Source organism: Lonchura striata, chromosome 28, assembly GCF_046129695.1.
Source record: "Lonchura striata isolate bLonStr1 chromosome 28, bLonStr1.mat, whole genome shotgun sequence".
Taxonomy (NCBI): Eukaryota; Metazoa; Chordata; class Aves; order Passeriformes; family Estrildidae; genus Lonchura; species Lonchura striata.
In genome coordinates, this window is record NC_134630.1 from 997,724 (window position 1) to 1,019,088 (window position 21,365).

The following is a 21,365-nucleotide window of genomic DNA, read 5'->3' on the forward strand; positions in this document are numbered from 1 at the left end:
TTATTGTTTTATTAATATTAGCTACTATAAGTCTAATAATGTCTATGTTAACACTTTTGTGGAATTGGAATATGTCGCAACATGTGGCCATTCTAACTTCACTCTCTAGAACTCATGGAATCCTGCTGAAAGAAAACTGTCATAACAGTAAAATCTAGTAAAAGAATTTACTATGTTTTAAGAAAAGGGGGGACTGAAATAAGAGATTTTCCAAAGATCAATTGAGCTAACAAAATGAATGTATCAAAAATGAATGTATCAAAATGAATGTATCAAAATGAATGTATCATGTTTGTAGAATCATGTGTTGAATTTTAAGAAACCTCTGCCATAGTGCAAAAGACATAAAGAAAAAAAAAAAAATCTTTAAAGCTTCTTGTAAAAAGACAAATACCAAAGAAGACCAGGAATGCAAAGAATTCAGACAAGGAGGCTCCCCTGTCGAGGATGATAAACTTACCCAGATAACAGAGCAGAAAGCCAAAAGCGCATGCGCAGAGGAGAAGAGTTCAAAAGTTCAATGCAGAAGAAGGCTATGGTTTCAGCCTCAGAAGAACACCAGAGACCCCTGTAAAGACCACCACAAAAAACCACGCACGCCCAGAAGGGCGTGGATCTATTTAGCATGAGAGGCGAAGACAGGCGGGGCCAGGGGTTGAATATGCATAGAAAAGTTGTGTAATGTATTGCATATGGAACACCTTTGTGAATAAAATTGTGGGACAAACTCCAGCTCGGGGCACAAGATTTTGGAGAGCTATCTCACTTGTACCGGGCGCTGTCATACATACCCACTTCATAACTACATTGAGTTGTGGAGTCAATTTATTTATTCCGCGTATCGCTTCAGTGGGCAGCTCAATCCCGCCTCGGGCCCGGGCCCGTGCCGGGGCTGTTCCTCATCTCCGGCTTTCCCCTCACGCTGCCCGGGGGCGCCGAGAGCGCGGGGCGAGTCGGGGCCGTGCGCAGAGCCCGCCCCGAGCTCGCTGCCATTGGCCGCCGGTGCCGTCAGTCGCGGTTGCGGCGCGCTGATTGGTGGGAGCGGGGCGCGGCGCGGCCCCGGCGGCGGGCTGAGGGCGGCCGTGGCCGCCCAGCGCCGCCATTGGCCGAGCGGCTGTGCGGGCCCGGCCGCGGCGGCAGCGGCCGGAGCGCGGTGAGGCGGCGGCGGCGGAGCTCGGAGGCGGCCCCGGCGCAGGTGGGAGCCGCGCTGGGCTCTGCGGGGGCTCGGGGCCGGCTGCGGGCGGAGGGGGCGGCAGGGGGCTCCGGCGGCTCGCCGGTGCCGTGTCCGGCCCGTGCCGGCCCCGGGCTGAGGGCGCTGCGGGAGCGGCTGCCCGCGGTCTCCTTCCCGCCGGGGCCGGGCAGGAGCCGCTGCCGGAGCAGCGCTGGCTCGGCCCGGCTGCTGTGGGTAGGACAGAGGGGTTGCCCCGCGGCCGGGAGCGGGCGGGGAAATTCCCGTCGCCGGAGGTTTGTGTGCCCGGAGGAGAGCGAGGAGTCCTGTAAAAGTGACTTTATTGCCGAGCAGGGGCAGAGGCCGTGGGGCATTTGCCGTGCGCTCTCTGCCGTGCTTGTAGTCCGCAGCCTCCTTTTTATCCTCATTTTCCCGGCCGTATCTCCCTTTGCCTTTGCCCACCGGCTGAGTTCCTTGGAAGGTTCCGACTTCCCGATGCGCCTGCTGCCTGTCCTCGTTAATGTGCACCCTCCTTTTGTATAACAGCCGATATTCATGGCTCTGCAAAGTCTTTGTTCTTCTCCACGAAGTTCGGGAATGTAGCGGGACTTTGAGCAGCTGTCTGGGTCAATTTGGAACATTTATTGGAACTGATGGTTTCTCCCGCCAACAAAAAAGATTAAGAAACACTATTTCCAAGGGCCTGGAATGCCAGGACAGGGGGGAATGGCTTCCCACTTCAAGAGGGCAGGATTAGATGGGATAATGGAAAGAAATTGTCTCTTGTGAGGGTGGTGAATTTCTGGCACAGGTCTGCCAGAGAAGCTGTGACTGCCCCTGGATCCCTGGAAGTGCCAGGCCAGGCTGGACAGGGCTTGGAGCAACCGGGTAATGGGAAAGTGTCCCTGCCCACGACATGGGGTGGAACGGGATCATCTTTGTGGTAGTCTTCAACCCAAATGATTCTGTGATCTGTTTGATTCTTTGATCCTATAATTCTGTGATCTGTTTGAAATGGGTACAAAAAAGGCACAGCAGCTGGCAGGGACCGCAGGAGCCACTGTGGTCCCCAGCGATGGCCCATGTGACTGTGGTCGAAGTCATGTTGCTGTTCTCCATCTCAGAGATCAGTTCCAGCCTTCTTTGGGGCTCAAGTGCAGTCCTCGTGCGTGAAATTAGAAGCCTAGTTTTACTTTAGTCCCGACTTTTCTGCAGCCTTTTTTAGTCCTGCACCAGTGTGATTGTGAAATGTACTCCCTGAATCCTAAGCAAACACAGACTTGCTGGCTTTAACCTGCCTGTGGCAGGGAATTCTGCAAAAGAAAGCCTGAAAATATTGCTCTGCCTGTTTTTTATTATGCAAAAAGGAATATTGCTGCTCCTGGTTGTGCTGGCTGAGCCCTGCTCTCTCTGTAGGCCAGGTCAGTGCTGAAGGTGTTGTGCCTTCTGGTGTTCCTCAGCTGACTGACACACTTTGCCAAGTTACTTCCTTATCTACAAGTGCCCAGCCCTATCTCCAGGCAGATTCACTCCTTGACTCTGTTTTGTCCTTCCCGTGTCCTCTTTGGTTTTGGGATTATTCTCGGTGCCCTCATTCCCTGTCCTTTTGTAGGTGTTTGTGGATCAGAAGGCCTGGCTGCCACCTGCATCCCCTGGCTCAGTTGCTGGATGAGCTGCACTGCCGAGGTGTGGAGCATGGTAAAAAGATGAGAGTTGCTGCAGCACAGAAGAGGAGAAGCAGCATTCGTTTAACCCTTGGTGTGCCAGGGAGCCACGAAAGCGTGTCTCATTCCATCCTTTCCATGCTTACCAATACATAAACTGCTCTCCTGTTTCCTTTGTTATATTTTTCAGCACTTTTCCTTTGTCATCTCTTTGCCAACAGCAGTTTGAGTCACTTAGTTTTCCACAAACTCCTATTTTTTCTGCTAACAGATAACCTGATCCCATCCCCTGGTGAAATGTTGTGTTCCTCATTTCAGTGGCTTGGTCGGAAAAAGGTCAGGAGCTGGAGCTGTCTGGTTGGTTCTTATTCTGAGTACAGCTTGTAATCTAATGATGCCATTGAAATGATAAATGGGTTCTCTGCCTCCTGATAGGAATTTGTGAAAAACGCAATCACTTGGTTTTTAAAATTTTTAAAGTTTAATAATAGTAAAATGGTAAAAAAAGTAGTAATACATTTAGAGTAATAAAAATTTAGAGTTAGGACATTTACAAGACAATAAAAAAAAACAATTACAGAGGTCCGGATGCTCAGGCACTTAAACCAAGACGAACATACCTTGGGATCTAGAGGAATCACCCTTAAAACAATACACAATTAGCTTCTTATAGTAAGAAAACCATAACTTCCTCTTCTCCGGAAAATTTAGGTGTTCCTTGAGTGAGTATCTCATTCCTTAAACCCCTCCTCCACATACATAGTTTCTCTTTTAACTACTAAAGCTTCATTTTATCTGCAAAGCTACATTTACTATACTATTAAAATGTTAATACAGCACAACTAATCAATATAATATAATGCATAGAGTAACTATCTGCATAGAGCCATATAACATGCATTTTTAACAAATTTGTTGGGGTTCCCAGTGGCTGGTCCATGGTGATGTAGAATTTGTTCTGTTGGCTGTTAAACTTTTCCCCATTTTTGGGCTCTGCCTCAAGCTGGGGCTGCATCAATTGACCCCATTTTTGTTATTCCATCATCAAATTCTTGATTTCCAACTGATTTCCCTGAACTTGTTATAGCAAAAACCCCACTGCTCTGATACACCCTGTATAGCACAGACAGTGACAGCAGATGTTGGAGTGGGCAGAGAGATGATCCCCCCCTTATTTTAGTGAAGTTTTCACAACATTCTCCATTTGCTGTTTCCCTTTGCAGCTTCAGCCATTTCTGTTGCAGTGTCAGAGATCCTCAGCATGGGCTCTGCCTTCAGCTGTGCAGATTCCATCTGTGCAAGCAGGCAGAGCTTGGGGTGAGGGGCAGAGGGAATCAGCCAGTTCCTGCCCCAGGCAAGAAGAGCCAGGTACATTGTCCCCACTTTGCCCCAGCAGTGTTAATTTGCATTTCTAAAGCTCCTCCTGGGTGCCTGGAATGCAGCTTCTCTTCCACAGCAGCCTTCAGCAGCCTCAGTTGTGCCCCCCGCCACAACCTGCTGCTTTTTTTTTTTTCTTTCAAATAATCCATTTAGTATTTGTGACTTAAAGGGTCACCTTTAAATCTCTTCTAGTTTTGCAAAGTGCAGCCTAAAGGTGAGTGTTGAAAAACCCAGACCAAAATTTTGGTATCTCTTACAGAAACATACACAAAAAAATTCCAAGGCAATTCAGTTTTTTCTACTTCTCCTTGGAGTAAAAATTCATTCTTACATCCCTAACCGAAACCTAACCGGAAATACAGAAGTAGGATTATTACAAAAAATACTCTAATGCTCTAAACTTTGCACTGATACTGCAGGAAAAAGAAAACCTCCACCAATATGTTTAGTGTTAGAGTCAAGGCATTACTTGATTCTGACCAGGATGTGCAACAGAGATCATTCCATCCCCACATAGCTCGGGTGTGCAGAGAAAATCATTCCATGACACGTGCATTTTACTTGAGTTTTCCCAAAATTGGTACAGTCTAAAGCAATCTCAATCCACTGGTTTAATGTTCTGTAGTTTCAAGTTGTGCAGTTTTTAGTATTCCTTTGCTTGTGCTGTTAATGAGGTGGGAAGTGCTGGATTTCCTTCTCAGCCTTTTGCAGACCAGGTGTCTGCAGCCCTGCCTGGGGCAGTGTCTGGGGTAGGTGTTGGTTGCTGTTTGCTGCTGGGGTTGATGTTTTGCTGCTGGTCGTTATCTTTGTGGGTCTCTTTTGGGCCATTCCCAGTGTGTTGAGATGTTAAACTCATCTCCACTGAGTGGTGTAACATCCCTTAACAAAACCTTTAACATTTCTTTCCCCAAGGCCAAGGCAAAGCAAGCCTGAGTAGAGAAATCAAAGGTTAACAATGTTCAAGTCTATGAGCTGGTCTATTTTCCATGGATGCAGTGCCAGGCAGGGCAGTGTGTGAGTGTGAGTGAGAGCCAGAGTGGAATTGTCCCGGTGTCTCCCCAGCAGCTGTGGCAGTGCAGGCCCAGAGAGCACTGAAGCTGCAGCAGTGTCAGCAAGGGCTGGCCCCGGTGGCTGGAGCTGCCCAAGGAGGGTGGCCAGGCCGAGGATTTCAGCAGAGGATGTGTGGGGCAGGCCCAGGGCCTTGCCCCGCTGTGGAGCCCTGGCTGCTGCTGCGCTGCCTTCAGTGCAGGCTCAGGGGGGCCTCCCATCCTCCTGCTGCAGGCGGGAAGTGCAAATCTCCGGGGCTGCAGAGACCTGGAGCCCAGGCTGAGGGGTCCCCCCGTGTTCAGCTGTGCTGGCGGCTGTTTCTGGCCTCGGGGCCCCTTGGCATGGGCCACGCCACTTGGCCACCAGTGGTGCTGCTTTGCACTCCTTAGGCAGAGCCCATGTCCTGCTTGGATGTTGGCAACAGCAAAGTGCCAAGGCAGGCTCTGTGCCAGCCCAGCTTCCTGGGGGAGAGATTGCACCAGAGACAGGATTCTGGCCACAGACTGCTTTAAATGTGCATCCCTTATCTCCACCCTGCACTAGGTTCAGAATTACCAGGTAAGGATTCCTGAGATCAATTGCAAGGGGAAATAATTGAATATCTGCCCTAGGTCTGGCTCTTCTTCTTGCCCAAGCCAGTGGCAAAAGCCGTACCCATGGCCTCTTGGTTTCTATCCCCAGCTTCCAAAGGTGTTTCTTTCTTTCCCCATTCATTCTTTGTACCCAGCCTGAGCTGTGGGGGATGCCAGGGGTTCTGGAGGTCCCATTGTATTCCTAAAGCTGCCATAACCCCCTGGAGGATCTTTCCTGTAAAATGAGTTCTGCTCTCTGAGTCTGTTGCTTCCACAATCCCTTTTATTGGAATTATGTCTTTTAGAAATGCCTTAGTAAGTGATCCAGTGGTTGCTGAGCAATCAGAATTGCTTTTGCCCCCCTGTTAGGTGAGATGGTGTCACCAGAAGATATTGAAGCCTTCCTGCTCAGGGCATTTCAGTGCCAGGCTCTTACAAGCACACACAGCTGTGCCGGTTGAGCTGACCATGGGGGGTAACCTGTGCTTTGTCTGATTCCCTTTCCTCAATAACAGCGTGTGTTGGAACTCTTTTCCCTTCTGCTGCCCTTGAAGAGCCATCCACAAAGACATTTTCTGCCTCAGGCCAGGCAATGTCTCCTGAATCTCCCCCAGGCTGGGTCTGGAGCTGTGTCACTTGAATGCAGTGCTGGGTTTCTTCCCAGCCCCTCTGTGGGCTGTTCAAACAGGAGGCTGGGTTAAACCCTTCCCCTGTCCTCAGTTCTGAATCCTCCTGTGCCACTGAACAAGTTTCACACTGTAATAACCGAGCACTGCTCATCCATTGCGAGGCTCCTTTGGAGATCAAAGCTTGAACTTGATGGCAGACTGGAACAGTTGGAGATCCTGTTGTCATCAGGTTTTGGGCCTGGGTTTCCGCTGAAGCTGTGGCTGCACAATTCTGCAGGCAATGAGGCCACTCTGGCCACTGGGTGAAACATTTTGGCCCAAGAATTCCTTTGGCATGGCCCTGTTTAACATTCCCCTACAATTCCAATTTCTTTTCTGAGTCTGGAAGAGTCACAGCTAAGGCATCAATATTTTTGGGTTTTCATTTTCTCAAGTTTTGTTCACTTTCTCCTGTCCATACCACAGCATGGAAGCTGTCTGGGGTTAGAAAGTCCTACAATGTTCTGGCTGGAACAGAGAATCCTCAGTCCAGGTTGTGTTATTCCCTGTTAATCCTCAGAATTTTTGCAGCTCCCTTTTCGTCCTGGGAAGTGTTACTTCTGAGGTTGCCCAGACCCTCTTTGTGTCAAACCACAACAAACTTTTAGCAAAATATATCCCTAATATTTAACCTTTTTCTCCACCATTTGCACTTTTTTTTTTTTTTCAGATACACAAAAGATGTTTATAGCCAGAAAATTCAGCCATTTCACAGGGTCTTTGTCTACCACTTGTTCTTGTCCTCCTCATTGGAGCCATCTGATTCCCTGACTGGCAGGATAGGAGTGCTGTAGGGAGACATCCCTGGCTCCAAGAGCCCTGCCTTTAGCAGGGACTCCATACCAGGCTGTGAGCCCTTCCTTCCCTCCCCTGGAACAGAGTGTTGCTTTTAGACACCACTTGTCCTGTTTGCTTCCAAGTAATTTGGAGAGGCTCCACATCAAATTTTCCCTTTGGGTCTGTCCACACCTCTGGGTTCACTTTGATTTATTGAAAAAATATGGGTATTGATCTAGTACTGATATCGAACTGTGATGGACAAAAACCTCTCTAACAGGTTAAAGTTAGAAAGTGTGTGTTTATTCGACGCTGGGCATCGTGCGGGATCGCTCCCAAATACACACCACACCTTGCAGGTGATTACAGTGTATTTTTATCCATACAAGTATTGAGTACACAAAATACAAATACATATTCATAATTTTGGTACATCCCATTACCCGCTTCGTATTCTAATCACTCCAAAAGCTATTAAGCATGCTTAGTTTGTCCCTTGAAATGGGTCTGTGGTCCCTTTCATGGGGAGAGGTCTTAAAAGGAGGAAGTAAATGAAGTCTTCCTCGTTCTGACCTTTCTACCTTCTCAATGCAAATATGACAAATGAACTCTTGGTAGAACTCCCATTCCTTGTCTTCAATTAGTTTCAGAACAGAGGAGGCCCACAATTGTCTTATGTTCCTAAAAGCTATTTATCAGTTTCTATATTCTTCATTATAAACCCAGCTAACTAAACATTGTGCTGACAAGCAATAAAATATTAGTTAACTACTAACTCCTGACTTCATCAAGTCTACTCATTTATTATTATTATTTTAATTAACTCTAGTAAAGCTTATTTCTAACTAAAATCTTAGCTCCTCTAAAATCTCTAAATTCCTTAAAGTTTACATTTCAACTTCAGCACAAGCCTTGCCAGACATTTGACACAAAGGTACAGCAGCAATAACCTCTGTATCACCTTTTACAATATTACAATGCCACCATCAGATTCCTTCCTAGTCAATTACAATCAGAGTAGGAAGAAAAAGAAATTATTTCAAATCTATCCCCCACAGCTCCTAATAGTGATTGAACAAATGACACCAGCTCAGCTTTCCCATTTATTCCCTTAATAATGAAAACATTCCTTTACAATTTTCCCCCTTTAGGTGTAAGATTCAGAGTGGATGGAGAGGCCCCTGTGTCCATCAGGAGAGGCCTCCTCTGGATGCAGGCCCAGCCTGAATGTTCTCCAGGGCTCCAGTGTGGTGGGTCCCCGGTGGGATGGGAGCTCAGAGAGCCCTGACAATCCATGTCCATGCAGGGGTGGACTTGCTCCTGCTGAGGGTGCTGCTGTCTGTGCTTGCAGTGTCCTTGTGGGCTGCAGCTGGAGCCCTGACTCCTTCCCAGGGGCTGTTTGGGTGGGCTCTGCCCTGGCCAGGAGGGCAATGCCTCTGCCAGGCGCTTGTGGCCGACCCTGTCATGCCCTGGGTGCTGGGGCCCCCTTGGGCCCTGGGGTTGATCCCTCAGGGGCTGTAGGAACTCTGCCATGGCCTTTGCCTTCAGCTTGGCCTTTTGCTCATCCCTTCTTGCCTTCAGCTGCTGTGCCCTTGTGCCCAAGTGCTGCAGGGCCTTCTTGTGCCACTCCTGCAGCCCGGTCACTGCCTGTGGGTGCTCATCCTGTGAGAGCTGCTGAGCTTTCTGCAAAACCTTTCCTTTCTGCAGGGACCCAAACGAAATCGTGAACAGAAAATCCTGATCCTTCCATGTGCACTCTGCATTTCCCAGCTGTTCCTTTGTTTTCCCCCTTGTGCTCAGGGTCCCTGCCCAGCCCGTGTGGCAGAGCCGGTGCCTGTCCTGCCGCAGTGTCCAAAGGCGGCCCCCCCGGCGGGCAGGGCCGGCAGCTCCCCGGGGCCGGGCAGCGGCCGGGGCGTCCCGCAGCCTCCTGGGGGCCGGGGGCCACTGCCGGCCCTGCCCGGGGCTGGTGGGGTCAGGCAGCGCCCGGCGCTGAGCCCCGGCTGCCCCACAGCCCTGGCCCGGCCCCGCAGCTCCCCACAGGCCCCCAGCCCGTGCTCCCGGTGCCGCACCTCTGCGCCCGGTGCTGCCGCTGCCACCGCAGAGAAACCCCTGGCATCCTGACCTCCTTCTTTTCCTGTCTTGGGCAACTGGGAATTCAAAATATCAGCTGGCAAATTGTGAGGTTAAGACTCTGTGGAAAAACATCCCAATCCAGAGTATTTTTCTGTTCCTCCTCTTTTCCATCATCCTTTTTCTTACCACATAGATTCCTCCTGCTGCTTCTTGCCTGAACCATATTGCTGCACACTCCCCTTCACCTGATTCCTTCCCAGCACACCAACACCATCCATCCCCTGTTGTACAAATCCCTTCTCCACTTCCTCAGCATTCTCCCAAGGGACCCTTCAGAGACATTTTGGGGTCATTATCCCTTTGGCCAGGACCCCTCCCTGCCTTTCCCTTTTCTCCCCTCCATGGGTGCCCTGCCATGTTCACTCCCCAAAGATCCCAGGGCACTCACTGATGAGATTTTCAGTGGTCTCTCCCTGCTGACTCTTCACAGACCCCCCTGATGTGTTACTGGTCTGTCTCCTGGTCACTCCCGGGTCCCCAATCAATCCCCGGTGCTGCCAGCCAAGGGAGCCGATCACCCAAAGTGGGTGAGGCACCTTCAGCTGCACTCCCTGCCCACTGCCCCCGAGAGTGGAAGGAATTGGGGATGAGCCCCAGGGTGTGCGGAAAAATTGACATCAGCAGAGAATTCTGTCCACAAAGCAAACAGAGGAGTTCTGTAAAAGTAATTTCATTTCTAAAAATGGGAGAGGCCATGGGACATTCCCCATGGGATCTCTCCAATTGTTGGAGGACACAGCCTCTTTTTCATCCAAAATTTCCTGGCCACATCTCCCTCTGCTTTCCCCATTAGCTGAAGTACTTGACAGGTACAGACTCCCCAATCCAGCTACTACAGACCCCCTTAATATGCTCCCTGCTTTTATATCGCAAAGGATATTCATGGCTCTGTTATGTCTTTGCTGTTCTTCTGGAAGTTCATGAACTGAGCAGGACCTTGGCTGAGCAGCAGTCTGTGTCATCAACTGATAACATTTTCTGAAACTGATGGCTTTTCCTGTCACTTCCTTTATGTACAGGTTGCTGACCCTATCTCCGAGCAGATTCACAGCATCTGTTTGTAAAGACACTTTCCTGTGGTTCCTTCCATGGGGTCCCCCGTTTGTGGGACATCCCCCCTGGAGCAGGGTGTCCCCTCTGTGCTGCAGCCCCAGGGCTCAGGCCGAGCTCAGCCAATCAGAGCCCGCGGCGCTGATGACTCACCAGTTGCCAGGCAGACTCGCAGCTCCCCGCGTTCCCCACCTGGACCCACCTGCGCCCCCCCCTCGGCCCCATGGGCCCCCGCGAGGGGAATTTGGGGAGGTGGGAGTGGGGCAGCGCCAAGGCCGGGCCCCCCCGCGCTGTCCTGGCGGGAGCAGCTGCAGTGGGGACCGAGTGCGGGCGGGAGCGGCCGAGAGCCCAGCGCTGCCCCAGCCCGACCTGCCCCAGGTCCATCCCTGCCCCTGCGCTGGGATGCTGTGGGTGTGGGGGGAAGAGGGAGCCGGCAGTGGGTGCTGGGCCTGGGGGCAGGAGGAGAAGGGAAGGAGAAGCAGGCTTGAGGAACAGAATGGTCAAATGATGCAGGTGGCAGGAGAAGGTGGGATTGAGCAGGAGAAGGAGAAATAAAGGAGGAAGAGGAGTGTGAGGAAGACGAGATACACAAGAGGAGGAGGAGAAGGAGCAGAAAGAGGAAACAGCAGAAGGTTCCACCCCTCCCTGTGTCTGCAGCCTCCTTCCAGCCCCAGGAGCGCTGCTCCCCCCACATGCAGCAGGTGACTATGGAAATGGATCCACGATTTTCACGGGGTGAATCTTGGTGTTTCTGAGCTTTCTTTGGCTAAATGTTGGTGCTTTGGTTTTATGTGGCAACTGAATCTTTATGTTTTGGAGGAGGCTTTTGATGAGTTGTGATGTTTAGGGAGTTTTTGTTCTGTGTCTTGAAGTTTGTGGGATTTTTGGGCTGAATCTTGGTGTTTTGGAGATTCTTACAGACACAAGATTCCCAATGACTTCCTGAGATGAACTTGGGCAAGGAGGAACATCCAGTCCAATGTGCCCTCCTCTTGTTTTTTCCCCAAACCAGGATTTGTCATTCCTGGGGCGTGGCTGGATGGAGGAGGAGGAAAAGCCCCAGAGATGCTGCAGGAGGAGGAGCTGCAAACCCAGCTCAGGGAGCTGCGGGGAGGAAAGAGCCCCCCTGAGCCAGGAAGGCGGGCGGAGATCCAGGCAGAGCTCGGAGCTGGTGGAGAAGCCTCATGGCAGGGAGAAGCCCCACAAGTGCTTGGAATGTGGGAAGGGTTTCAGCTGGAGCTGCACCCTGATCCGGCACCAGAGAATCCACACTGGAGAGAGGCCCTGCAAGTGTGGAGAGTGTGGGAAGAGTCTCAGAGACAGCTCGGACCTGGTCCGGCACATGGTGATCCACACCGGGGAGAGGCCCTATGAATGCTTGGAATGTGGGAAGAGCTTTGGGTGGAGCTCAGACCTGAGAAAACACCAGCGGATCCACACAGGGGAGAGGCCCTATGAGTGTCCCCAGTGTGGGAAGAGGTTTCAGAGCAGCTCCACTCTTCTCGTACATGAGCGGATTCACACAGAGGAGAGGCCCTACCGCTGCCCCGACTGTGGGAAGGGCTTCAAGCACAACTCCAGCCTCACCGTGCACCGGCGCATCCACACTGGGGAGAGGCCCTACGAGTGTAGGAAGTGTGGGAAGAGCTTCTCACAGAGCTCAGCCTTGACCCAGCACCAACGGAGGTGCCACTAAGGGAAGCCCTGTGAGTACCCCGAGTGAGGGAAAAGCTTGGAGTGAGGGAAGAAAGGGAAGAGCTTGTATTATCTCTCTCTAGGCAGATCGAGAATGATTCAGACTCTGATTCAGAAAGGTGCTGAGAGTAAAACTCCGATTTATTCAAAATACACTGCTCTTTTATACAGAGCTTCACAAGGATCAAATCCTTTGGTTCTGAAGTGAAAACAACCTACAGCATTGGTGCAGAGTGCTTGACGCATAGTGATAGAACTTAACTATAAAGAATGTGATAAACAAGAGAGATAAAGAATTATTTACATTCTTTCCCAGCTCTTTCCCAGGCTTTTTGCCTGGCTAGAAACTCTCAGTTTCTTTATTTGACTGAATCTGAGACCCACATTTCCCCCTTTTTGTTTAAAGAAGGAGGTGGGGTTTGTCAGAACACCTTGCAAAGAAGAGGACAAATACAACTCCGAGGTTCACTAGTTGATAATTCAAAACCCCCATTGGATGATGACTCAGAACAGTCAAAGAGATTTTGACTTACACCATAACTCTTTACAAATTTAACTGTTAAATCTAAAACTCCATCACCAACACTAAAACATTGTTAGTCTGCTTGTAATGCTGGCAGTCTAACTCGTCACCAGTCCATGTCCAAAAGCAAAGCAAATCAAATGTTCATTTTCCCCTTGTGGAGGGGCCGGCTGACTGATGGTCGGTGTCTTGAACATCATCTGAAGATTGTGATGGATGGTCAGCACCATGGTCACCGTTCACAGGCTGTCTGTTGACCACATTCTGTTTCTGCTGTCTCAAGTCAGGGCGAACACACTTCACAGGTATCCATCGTACCCCGATACCTGTGGAGACACATGCATACCTGCGGCCCAAGTAATGAGGTTTCATGGGCCCTCCCACCTATTGGTGACAAGGTCCCACACCCAGACCTTCGCTTGGGGCAGGTGCTTCTCACCTGCTGAATGCAGTGAGAGAAAATGATTCAAAATAACAGGAACCTCTGAATTCTTTGGCACAGTTAAATGGTTGATTGTGTACAAAGCTTTCTCCAACTGACTGTGTGGAGTCTCTCCTGGCATTCCCCCTTTTTGTTTCTCCAGAACACACTTTAAAGTGCCATGCGTGCATCCAACAATGGCTTGAGGTGTTGGTGAATGTGCAGTGCCAAACTTGTGTGAGACTCCCCACAGGCGCAAAAGCTGACGTACCTTGTGTGAGGCATAGGCAGGGCCGTTGTCAGTCTTTATGCATGAAAGTATCCCCAAAACTGCAAAAGCCATTCTCCAATGAGCAATCACGTCGCGACTCTTCTCCCCCATGTGAACAATTGCCCACATGGCTGACGAGAAGGTGTCGACAGACACATGCGCATACTTGAGTCGACCAAACTCGGCAATGTGTGTAACATCTGTTTGCCAGAGCTGCAAGGCTTTCAGGCCTCTGGGGTTCACCCCTGCCAGTAAAGGTGCAGCAAACCCATGACAGTCAGCACAAGAGCTGACAATGTCACGAGCCTCGGTTGCTGTCAAATCAAACTTATTTTGCAAAGTATGTGTACTTTGATGAAAAAATCATGTGACGCCTTGGCTTGTGCAGTTCTATCAGGCTGCGGTGCCATCCACGCAGGGTTAGCCAACGTATCATCCCTGGCATTACCTTCAGTTATAAAACCTGGTAAAGTGGTGTGACTCCAAATGTGCAGGATGTAGTATGGATGAACCCGGTCCTGAGCTGCACACCACAATGCTCTCAGCAATTGAAACAAGACGGCATTGTTGACCTCCTTCAGCAGTGAGCAATCCAGCCACTTGGTTATGTCTGCAACATACGCAGAGTCAGTGACCAAATTCAAAGGCACCTGAGAGAACCTCTGAAATGCCATAGCAACGGCTTTCAGCTCAAGCAACTGGGCTGAGCCGGACATGTGGCCTTCCAGCACTTGCCATCCAGACTCCTTCCAGGTCACAATGGCCTTTCCCGTTTTCCCTGAACCGTCAGTGAAGAGAGTGGGTTCCCGCACTGGCACTTGACTATTTTTCGGTCGCAAGGATAGATTGATTGTCTTTGCCAGTTGCAACATTTGTGACTGGGCAGATGGTAAACAATTTGCCCTAAAAAATTTTGCAGTGCACATTGCAAAGGAACATTGTTGATGAGACCCCACTCAAAGGTGTCCCGTTCCATTGGAAGGACGATCCTTGCAGGATCGGCTGCCATCAATTGCAAACACCGATAATGGCATTTGATTATCAGCTGGGCAACCAAATCAATCAGCAAAGACACTATCTTTTTGAGTTGATGGGGTAAAATACCCACTCTAAGATGTGCAAAGGATCAGGCCATTTTTCATCTCACTAGCCAATGATACCCGTGGGATGACTGTCTGGATAGGTAATGAAAACAGTGATATCAACCGAAGGGTCTACTCGGTAAACCTGGCGAGTAGACAGAGCCTTTTGAACCTCCTCCAGCACTTGCTGCGCTTCAGGAGTCAATTTCCGAGGCGAACTCAGGTCTCGGTCTCCCCTTTAAAAGTTTGAACAGCGGGGACAGCTGTGCTGTGGTCAGCCCCAGATAGGGACGTAACCAATTGAGGACCCCAAGCAATCTCTGGGAATCATTCAGGGTTGCAATAGTTTCTGGAAATTGCACCTTCTGATGCTGAATGGTTTGCTCCAGAATCTTGACCCCCAAATACTTCCAAGGAGGTCAGCTCTGAACCTTTTCTGGAGCCACTTGCAGTCCATAAGAATGCAAGGCGGAGAACAACTGAGGCCAAACCCTCTGCAGTTCCTCCTGAGTGGGAGCCACCACCAGAATGTCATCCATGCAATGATAACAATACACGTCAGGGAACTGCTCGCGGATTCCGGACAAGGCCTGGGCCACATACCATTGACAAATGGTCAGACTGTTCTTGCAGCCCTGTGGCAAAACTTTCCATTGATATCTTCATACAGACTGATCATTGTTGACAAAAGGCACAGTAAAAGCAAATTTTGGTCTGTCATCAGGATGCAGAGGGATCGTAAAAAAACAATCCTTCAAATCAATGATCAAGATTTCCCAACCTGCAGCGAGCATGGTAGGCAAGGGCATACCAGGCTGCAATGCCCCCATGCTTTCCATGACTGCATTGACTTTTCGGAGGTCCTGTAACAACCTCCATTTCCCCAACTTTTTCTTGATCACAAAAACAGGAGTGTTCCAGGGACTGGTAGAAGACTCAATGTGTCCCTGGCAAAGCTGATCCTGAACTAACTCCTGAAGGGTGACTAATTTTTCAAATGGCAGGGGCCACTGGTTCTCCCAGACGGGTCAGGTCACCAGCCACCGTAAAGGCAGTGTAGGGTAATCTGCAAACTTCAACACAGTGACCCCTGTCAAAAATCCATCCCAATGCGCACACCCCAGGCTGCCAGCACATCCTGCCCCCAAAGAGTGACCGGAGCTGCAGTAACATAGGGCCGAACCTTAGCTGTCTGCCCTTCTGCATTTTTGATCAACACAGCCTGCCGGCTCACAAATGTCTGTGCTGCACTCCCCAAGCCTTCAATGGCCACTCCCACAGAGTCTAAAGGCCACTTAGGAGGCCACACAGAGGCAGAGATGACTGTCACATCGGCCCCGGTGTTGATCAAACCTTGCAGCTGGATCCAAGGCAGGCTGGCACCTGGTAAAATCACAGAGCACATCATCTGCGGACGGTTGGCAGAAATGAGCGCAGACTAGAGGACTCGCTGCAGTCCCGTGGATCTGGAGCCACCATCTCCATGCATCAGTTGATCTGCCCTGGGAACACACGACTGGAAAGGCACAAGTTGAGCAATGTGGGTTCCTGCTGGAATAACGACAGGAGGGGAGGGTGTGGAAACCATAGCACAAGTCTAGCCCGTAAAATCAGAATCAATGACACCCGGGTGCACAAAGACCCCCAAAAGGGTAGTGTTAGATGGCCCCATCAACAATGCACCCAGTCCATGACCTAAAGGCCCAAATGCATTCAGAGGGACCCTGTGCACCTCAGTAGAATCTAAGATGACTGCTGCTGCGGTGTGTACATCCACCCCAGCAGAGCCGTGGGTGCCTGTGTCGAGTTGACTGGGGCACCCTGCACTGGTGCTGCGCTCTGGGGGATCACTTGTGTCAGCGCGCAGTTCCCCTGTGCGCTCCTGCCCCCGTTTCCCGAGCCTGTCAGATGCTTACCATTAGCATGTTAAGCAGACTTGCATTCCTTTGCAAAATGACCTGGTTTACCACACCTGGAGCACAGAAAATTAGAGTCTGACCCCTTCTTAACTTTTGTCCCCTGCCCCTGCTTGCCCTTTTTCTTCCCCTTCTTGCACCAACCAGTCCCTGAGGACAACAGGCCTACCCGCAAAGATGCTGCCAGAACAGACATTTTATGGTCCACTGTACCAGCTTTGGAACAAGCCTCGACCATGTCTGTCAATGACGGATCGCCTGGCAATGCATCTATAATTTTCCTATAGTCCTCATTTGCATTGTCCCTTGCCAAAGTTTTGCACAAAACCTGTCTCAAAGTCTCATCATCAGTCTGCTTCTCCAAAGCAGCTGCAAGCCTCTCAACAAATGGCAGGAACAACTCTTTGGCCCCCTGTGCTATCTTTACATATCGTTGCCTGGGAGCAGCTGTCTCCAAGGTCTTGAGCAATGCCACAAAATCCGAGAAGGGAGGGAGAAGCAGGCTTGAGGAACAAAATGGTCAAACAATGGATGTGGCAGGAGAAGGTGGGATTGTGCAGGAAAAGGAAGAGTAGCAGGAGGAAGAGGAGTGTGAGGGAAGAATAGGGATACAGGAGGAGGAGGAGCAGAAATAGGGATCACCACAAGGTTCCATCCCTCCTTGTATCTATAGCCTCCCCTCAGCCCCAGGAGCATTGCCACCCCACATGCAGCAGGTGACTGTTGAGGGGTTCCACGATTTTCACAGGGGTGAATCATGACATTTCTCAGCTTTATTGGGTTAAATGTTGTTGCTTTATTTTTTTTAAGGTGCAGAATCTTTATACTTTGGAGAGAGTTTTTGCTGCATCTTGATGTTTGGGGAGGTTATGATCTGTGTCTTGAAGTTTGGAGGATTTTTATGCTGAACTTGGTGTTTTGGAGGTTCTTACAGACACATGATGCCCAATGACTTTGTGAGATGAAGTGGGGACAGGAGGAACTCCCAGTCCAAGGTGCTCTGTTCTTTTTTTTCCCCAAACCAGGATTTTTCATTCCCAGGGAGGAATGAAAATGGAGGAAATGGAGGAGGAGGAAAAGCCCTGGAGATCCCGCACAAGGAGTGGCATCAAACCCAGCCCAGGGAGCTGCAGGGAGGAAAGAGCCCCCCTGAGCCAGGAAGGCGGGCGGAGATCTAGCCGGAGCTTGGAGCTGGTGGAGAAGCCTCATGACAGGGAGAAGCCCCACAAGTGCTTGGAATGTGGGAAGGGTTTCAGGCCGAGCTTGGATCTGATCCATCACCAGGTGATTCACACTGGGAAGAAGCCCTATGAGTGTGGGGAATGTGGCAAGCGTTTCAGCTGGAGCTCCAGCTTGAGACTTCACCAGAGGTTCCACACCGGGGAGAGGCCCTTTGAGTGTGGGGAGTGTGGGAGGAGCTTCAGCCAGAGGAGCTGCCTGATGCAGCACTCGGTAATCCACACTGGGGAAAAGCCCTTTGAGTGTGGGAAATGTGGGATGAGCTTCAGCCAGAAGGGCTACCTGATGCAACACCAGAGGATCCACACTGGGGAAAAGCCCTATGAGTGTGGGGAATGTGGGAAGAGCTTCAGGCACAGCTCTGGCCTGAGGAGACACGAGAGGATCCACACTGGAGAAAAGCCCTACGAGTGTGGGATGTGTGGATGAGCTTCAGCCTGAACTCCCAGCTTATGGAACACAAAGAGATCCATACTGGGGAAAAGCCCTACAAGTGTGGGGAATGTGGGAAAAGTTTCAGAGAAAGCTCAGCCCTGATTTGGCACAGGGTGATCTGTTGCAGAGGATAGATAGATATCATTGTTATCTTAGCTAGCCGAATGTCACTTCTACCCTTGGATGAATCCTGGAGTGAAATGGACTGTTCCATCCCACCCCTCAAGAGATTGTGGTTCATCCCGCACCTCTGTACCTGCCCCTAAAACAGAGTCTGTAACCCCATTGGCCCATGCCTTGTCCCAGCCCACCTGGGAGCCCCTGAAAAGGGGGCTCCGAGGGGCCATGCAGCCTCTTGGACTTCCTCCCTCCTCCCCTCTTGGACTTCCTCCCCCTCTGGGGCTTCCCCTCTCCTAAACCCTCCGTTTCTCTCTCCCCTCCCCCATCCTCCTAAGCCCGACCATGTGCTACGCCTGAGAGCACGAGGCTTGGGCATTCCTGAATCTTTGAATAAACCTCTCCCCTCAAGAGCAAGCTTCAGAGATCTCTGCCTCCCTACACCCCCACCGTGCAGAGGAGCATACTCTTCCCTCAGTGATCCACACTGGGGAACGGCCCTACACCTGCTTGGAATGTGGGAAGAGCTATGGGTGGCGCTCAGACCTGAGAAAACACCAGCGCATCCACAGCGGGGAGAAGCTCTACGAGTATCCCCAGTGTGGGAAGAGGTTTCAGATCAGCTCTAGTCTCCTCGTACATCAGCAATTTCACACAGAGGTGAGGCCCTACCGCTGCCCCGACTGTGGGAAGGGTTTCAAGATAAACTCCCACCTCACCGAGCATCGGTGCATCCACACCAGGGAGAGGCCCTACGAGTGTGGGAAGTGTGGGAAGAGCTTCTCACAGAGCTCAGCCTTGTTCAAACACCAAAGGAGGCGCCACTAAGGGGGGAAGCCCTGTGAGTTCCCCAAGGGTGGGAAGAGCTTCTTACACTCCTCCCAGCTCCATCCTCCATGGGAGGATCCATGTTGGATGATCTTCAGTGACCCTCACTGGGCAGATCCCTGGTGATCTATGGGCCTGGTCATCTGTGTTGGGAAGACACTTGGCTGGGAGGCTCCACATCTTCCTCGTTCCCTGTGGGCACCTAGATAAACCCAGTGGCAGGAACATCCATTGGGGCACAGACCAACAATGGGAATTCCTTGGGAAGAGCAGATTTATTGACTTTCAACTCCATAAAATCTTTTGCATTCAATCCTATCTTCTGGTGGCATCAAAGAATACTGAATGGTCTTGGAGGTATGTCCTAGGTTGACTATATGATGCTTGTATCTCCAATTGTCTGTTCTGTTTATGGTGAATTATAATTTTTGCAGCTTTAAGACTTGTTCCAAGAGCAAAGGAGGGAGAGAAGGGCAGAGTATGTTTTCAAAAACTGCACTCACTCCTCCACATTCCTGCTCCTGGGCCAGGTTGTCTGCAGATGGACAGACAGAGGTACAGAGCTCTTCTTTGCTGTTAATTAGTTTGAGCTAGCTGTGGCAGAGAAGTTCCCTGGACTGTGGCTGCTTTTCCCTTTTCTTTGGACCTGTTTAAACCTGCTCTGGCCTGAGCACCCAAAAGAGCACCGGCAGCTCACACCTGTGGCCCAGCAGGCCAGGCCTGGACTGTGGCATTTCCAGCACTGGAGGGACTGATAAGAGACTGAGTGAGCTGAGCTACAACCCACGGAGGGACTTTCTGAGTTTGTCTCTCTTTTAGAGCAGCAAGAGGTTTTATTGTTTAATATTGTTTAGGTTTTATTCTTTAAAAAACAGTTTTTTCCACTGTTCTCCAAGGAGATATTTTTCCCAAACTGGCTGGGGGAGGAGCCAATTGAATCTGCTTTCCAGAGGAATCCCTTTGGAGGTTCTCTCCCAAATTTGCTCTGAACCAGGACAAGGTTTTTTCCAACTTCAGGGATACCACGATTTTGATTTCCTATTGCCCAAGGGTGTCTTCTGCAGCCAGATGGTGGAAAAACTGGGGAAAAGACCAAGATTTTGGAGACAGTGGGGTAGAAACTCCACCAAAAGGTTCTTCCCTCCACCCAAGCACGTGGATCCTCAGCCGGCATAGACATGAAAGTCTTTTTCTTTTGGCCTTGATTTTGTTTTCATTTCTCTTTATCCCTTTAAAATATCCAATATTGAAGTAAAAATAGACATTGAACTAAGTTAGTGGATGTGGTCATGGTAGGACACAGACATGGTGGGACACATGTAAGAATGTGCCCTCTGTTGACAGAGTAAACAAGTTAACCTTTTGTTCCCTTAAAAAGGACAAAAGGCCAGGTGTTTCTCTCCTCAATTTAAAAGACACCTCATAGGACCTCTGGGACTTCACCTCAAACTTAAGGGTAGCTAATTGGACAGGAGCCAAAAAGTCCCACCTAAGCAATTCCCTAGAAAAGAAGAGAACAAAAGAAGTTAATTGCTTTTGTGAAGTGTTTTAGCAAGAGCAAGAACCTCTTGCCCTGACTTGGCTTTTCTCTGTAAAAAGCTTTTTTATTTTTGCCTTTTATTAAAACTTTTTATTCCCAACACTGTCACATGAGCCATCCTGCTTGTTTTATGCCACCTGAGGTAGCTGAGCTATCAAGGGTATAATGCTTATTTCTGAGAGCTTATAAGACCAGGCTCAAAAAGAGAAAAAGCATTAGACATGGAGAGTGACATGGGCACACATGGACATGGACGGGGACAGGCCCATCCCTAGGGACAAGGGGAGACACAGGCATGGATGGAGACATGGGGGACAGTGACAGGGATGGAAACATGGTGGGGAGACAGCCATGGGTGAGGACATGGTGGGACATGGGCAGTGACAAGTGGGGACATGACCATGGCCGGTGCCATGGGAGGAACTTGCAGGGGATGAGGGGGATGCTGGGTTTGAAGAAATTGAGGGTTCCTGGGCAGGACTTGGACCTTGCTGAGGCCTTTGGGGAGCCCAGGCCGAGCGGCTCCAGCTGCGCTGGGAGACTCTGGTGGAGGTTCTGGGGCAGCTGCTCAAGGACCCCTGACCTGGAGCCCCAGCTGGGCACTGGGCTCCTGGAAGGGGATGAACGTCCTTGTCCCTAGGAGGGAAATCCCGACACCCCCAGGGTGTTGGGGACAGCTGAGGGGCCACAACAGGGAGGGGAAAGCCCGACAGAGCTGTTCTCCTCCTAAGCTACATCCTAGAAGTCCCAAAACTCAGGGATTCCTCCCAGGAAAACCTGCCAGGAGCTGCCTGAATTGAGGGAAAGGGGGGATGTGATCCCCAAACTGAACAGGAGGG

The 21,365-nt window shown here is 50.4% G+C and overlaps 1 protein-coding gene across 1 annotated transcript; it reads left to right on the forward strand.

The window, feature by feature from the left end:
• The first annotated feature begins 1,104 nt into the window (after positions 1 to 1,104).
• On the forward strand, positions 1,105 to 20,626 carry LOC110484435 (uncharacterized). Its single transcript, XM_077788718.1, is given in 7 exon segments — positions 1,105 to 1,195; positions 2,781 to 2,854; positions 11,472 to 12,137; positions 12,961 to 13,034; positions 15,456 to 15,507; positions 17,394 to 18,030; positions 18,033 to 20,626. Coding segments are annotated over 6 exon segments (1,590 nt in total). The 5' UTR covers positions 1,105 to 1,195; positions 2,781 to 2,836; the 3' UTR covers positions 18,176 to 20,626.
• The last annotated feature ends 739 nt before the right edge of the window (positions 20,627 to 21,365 follow it).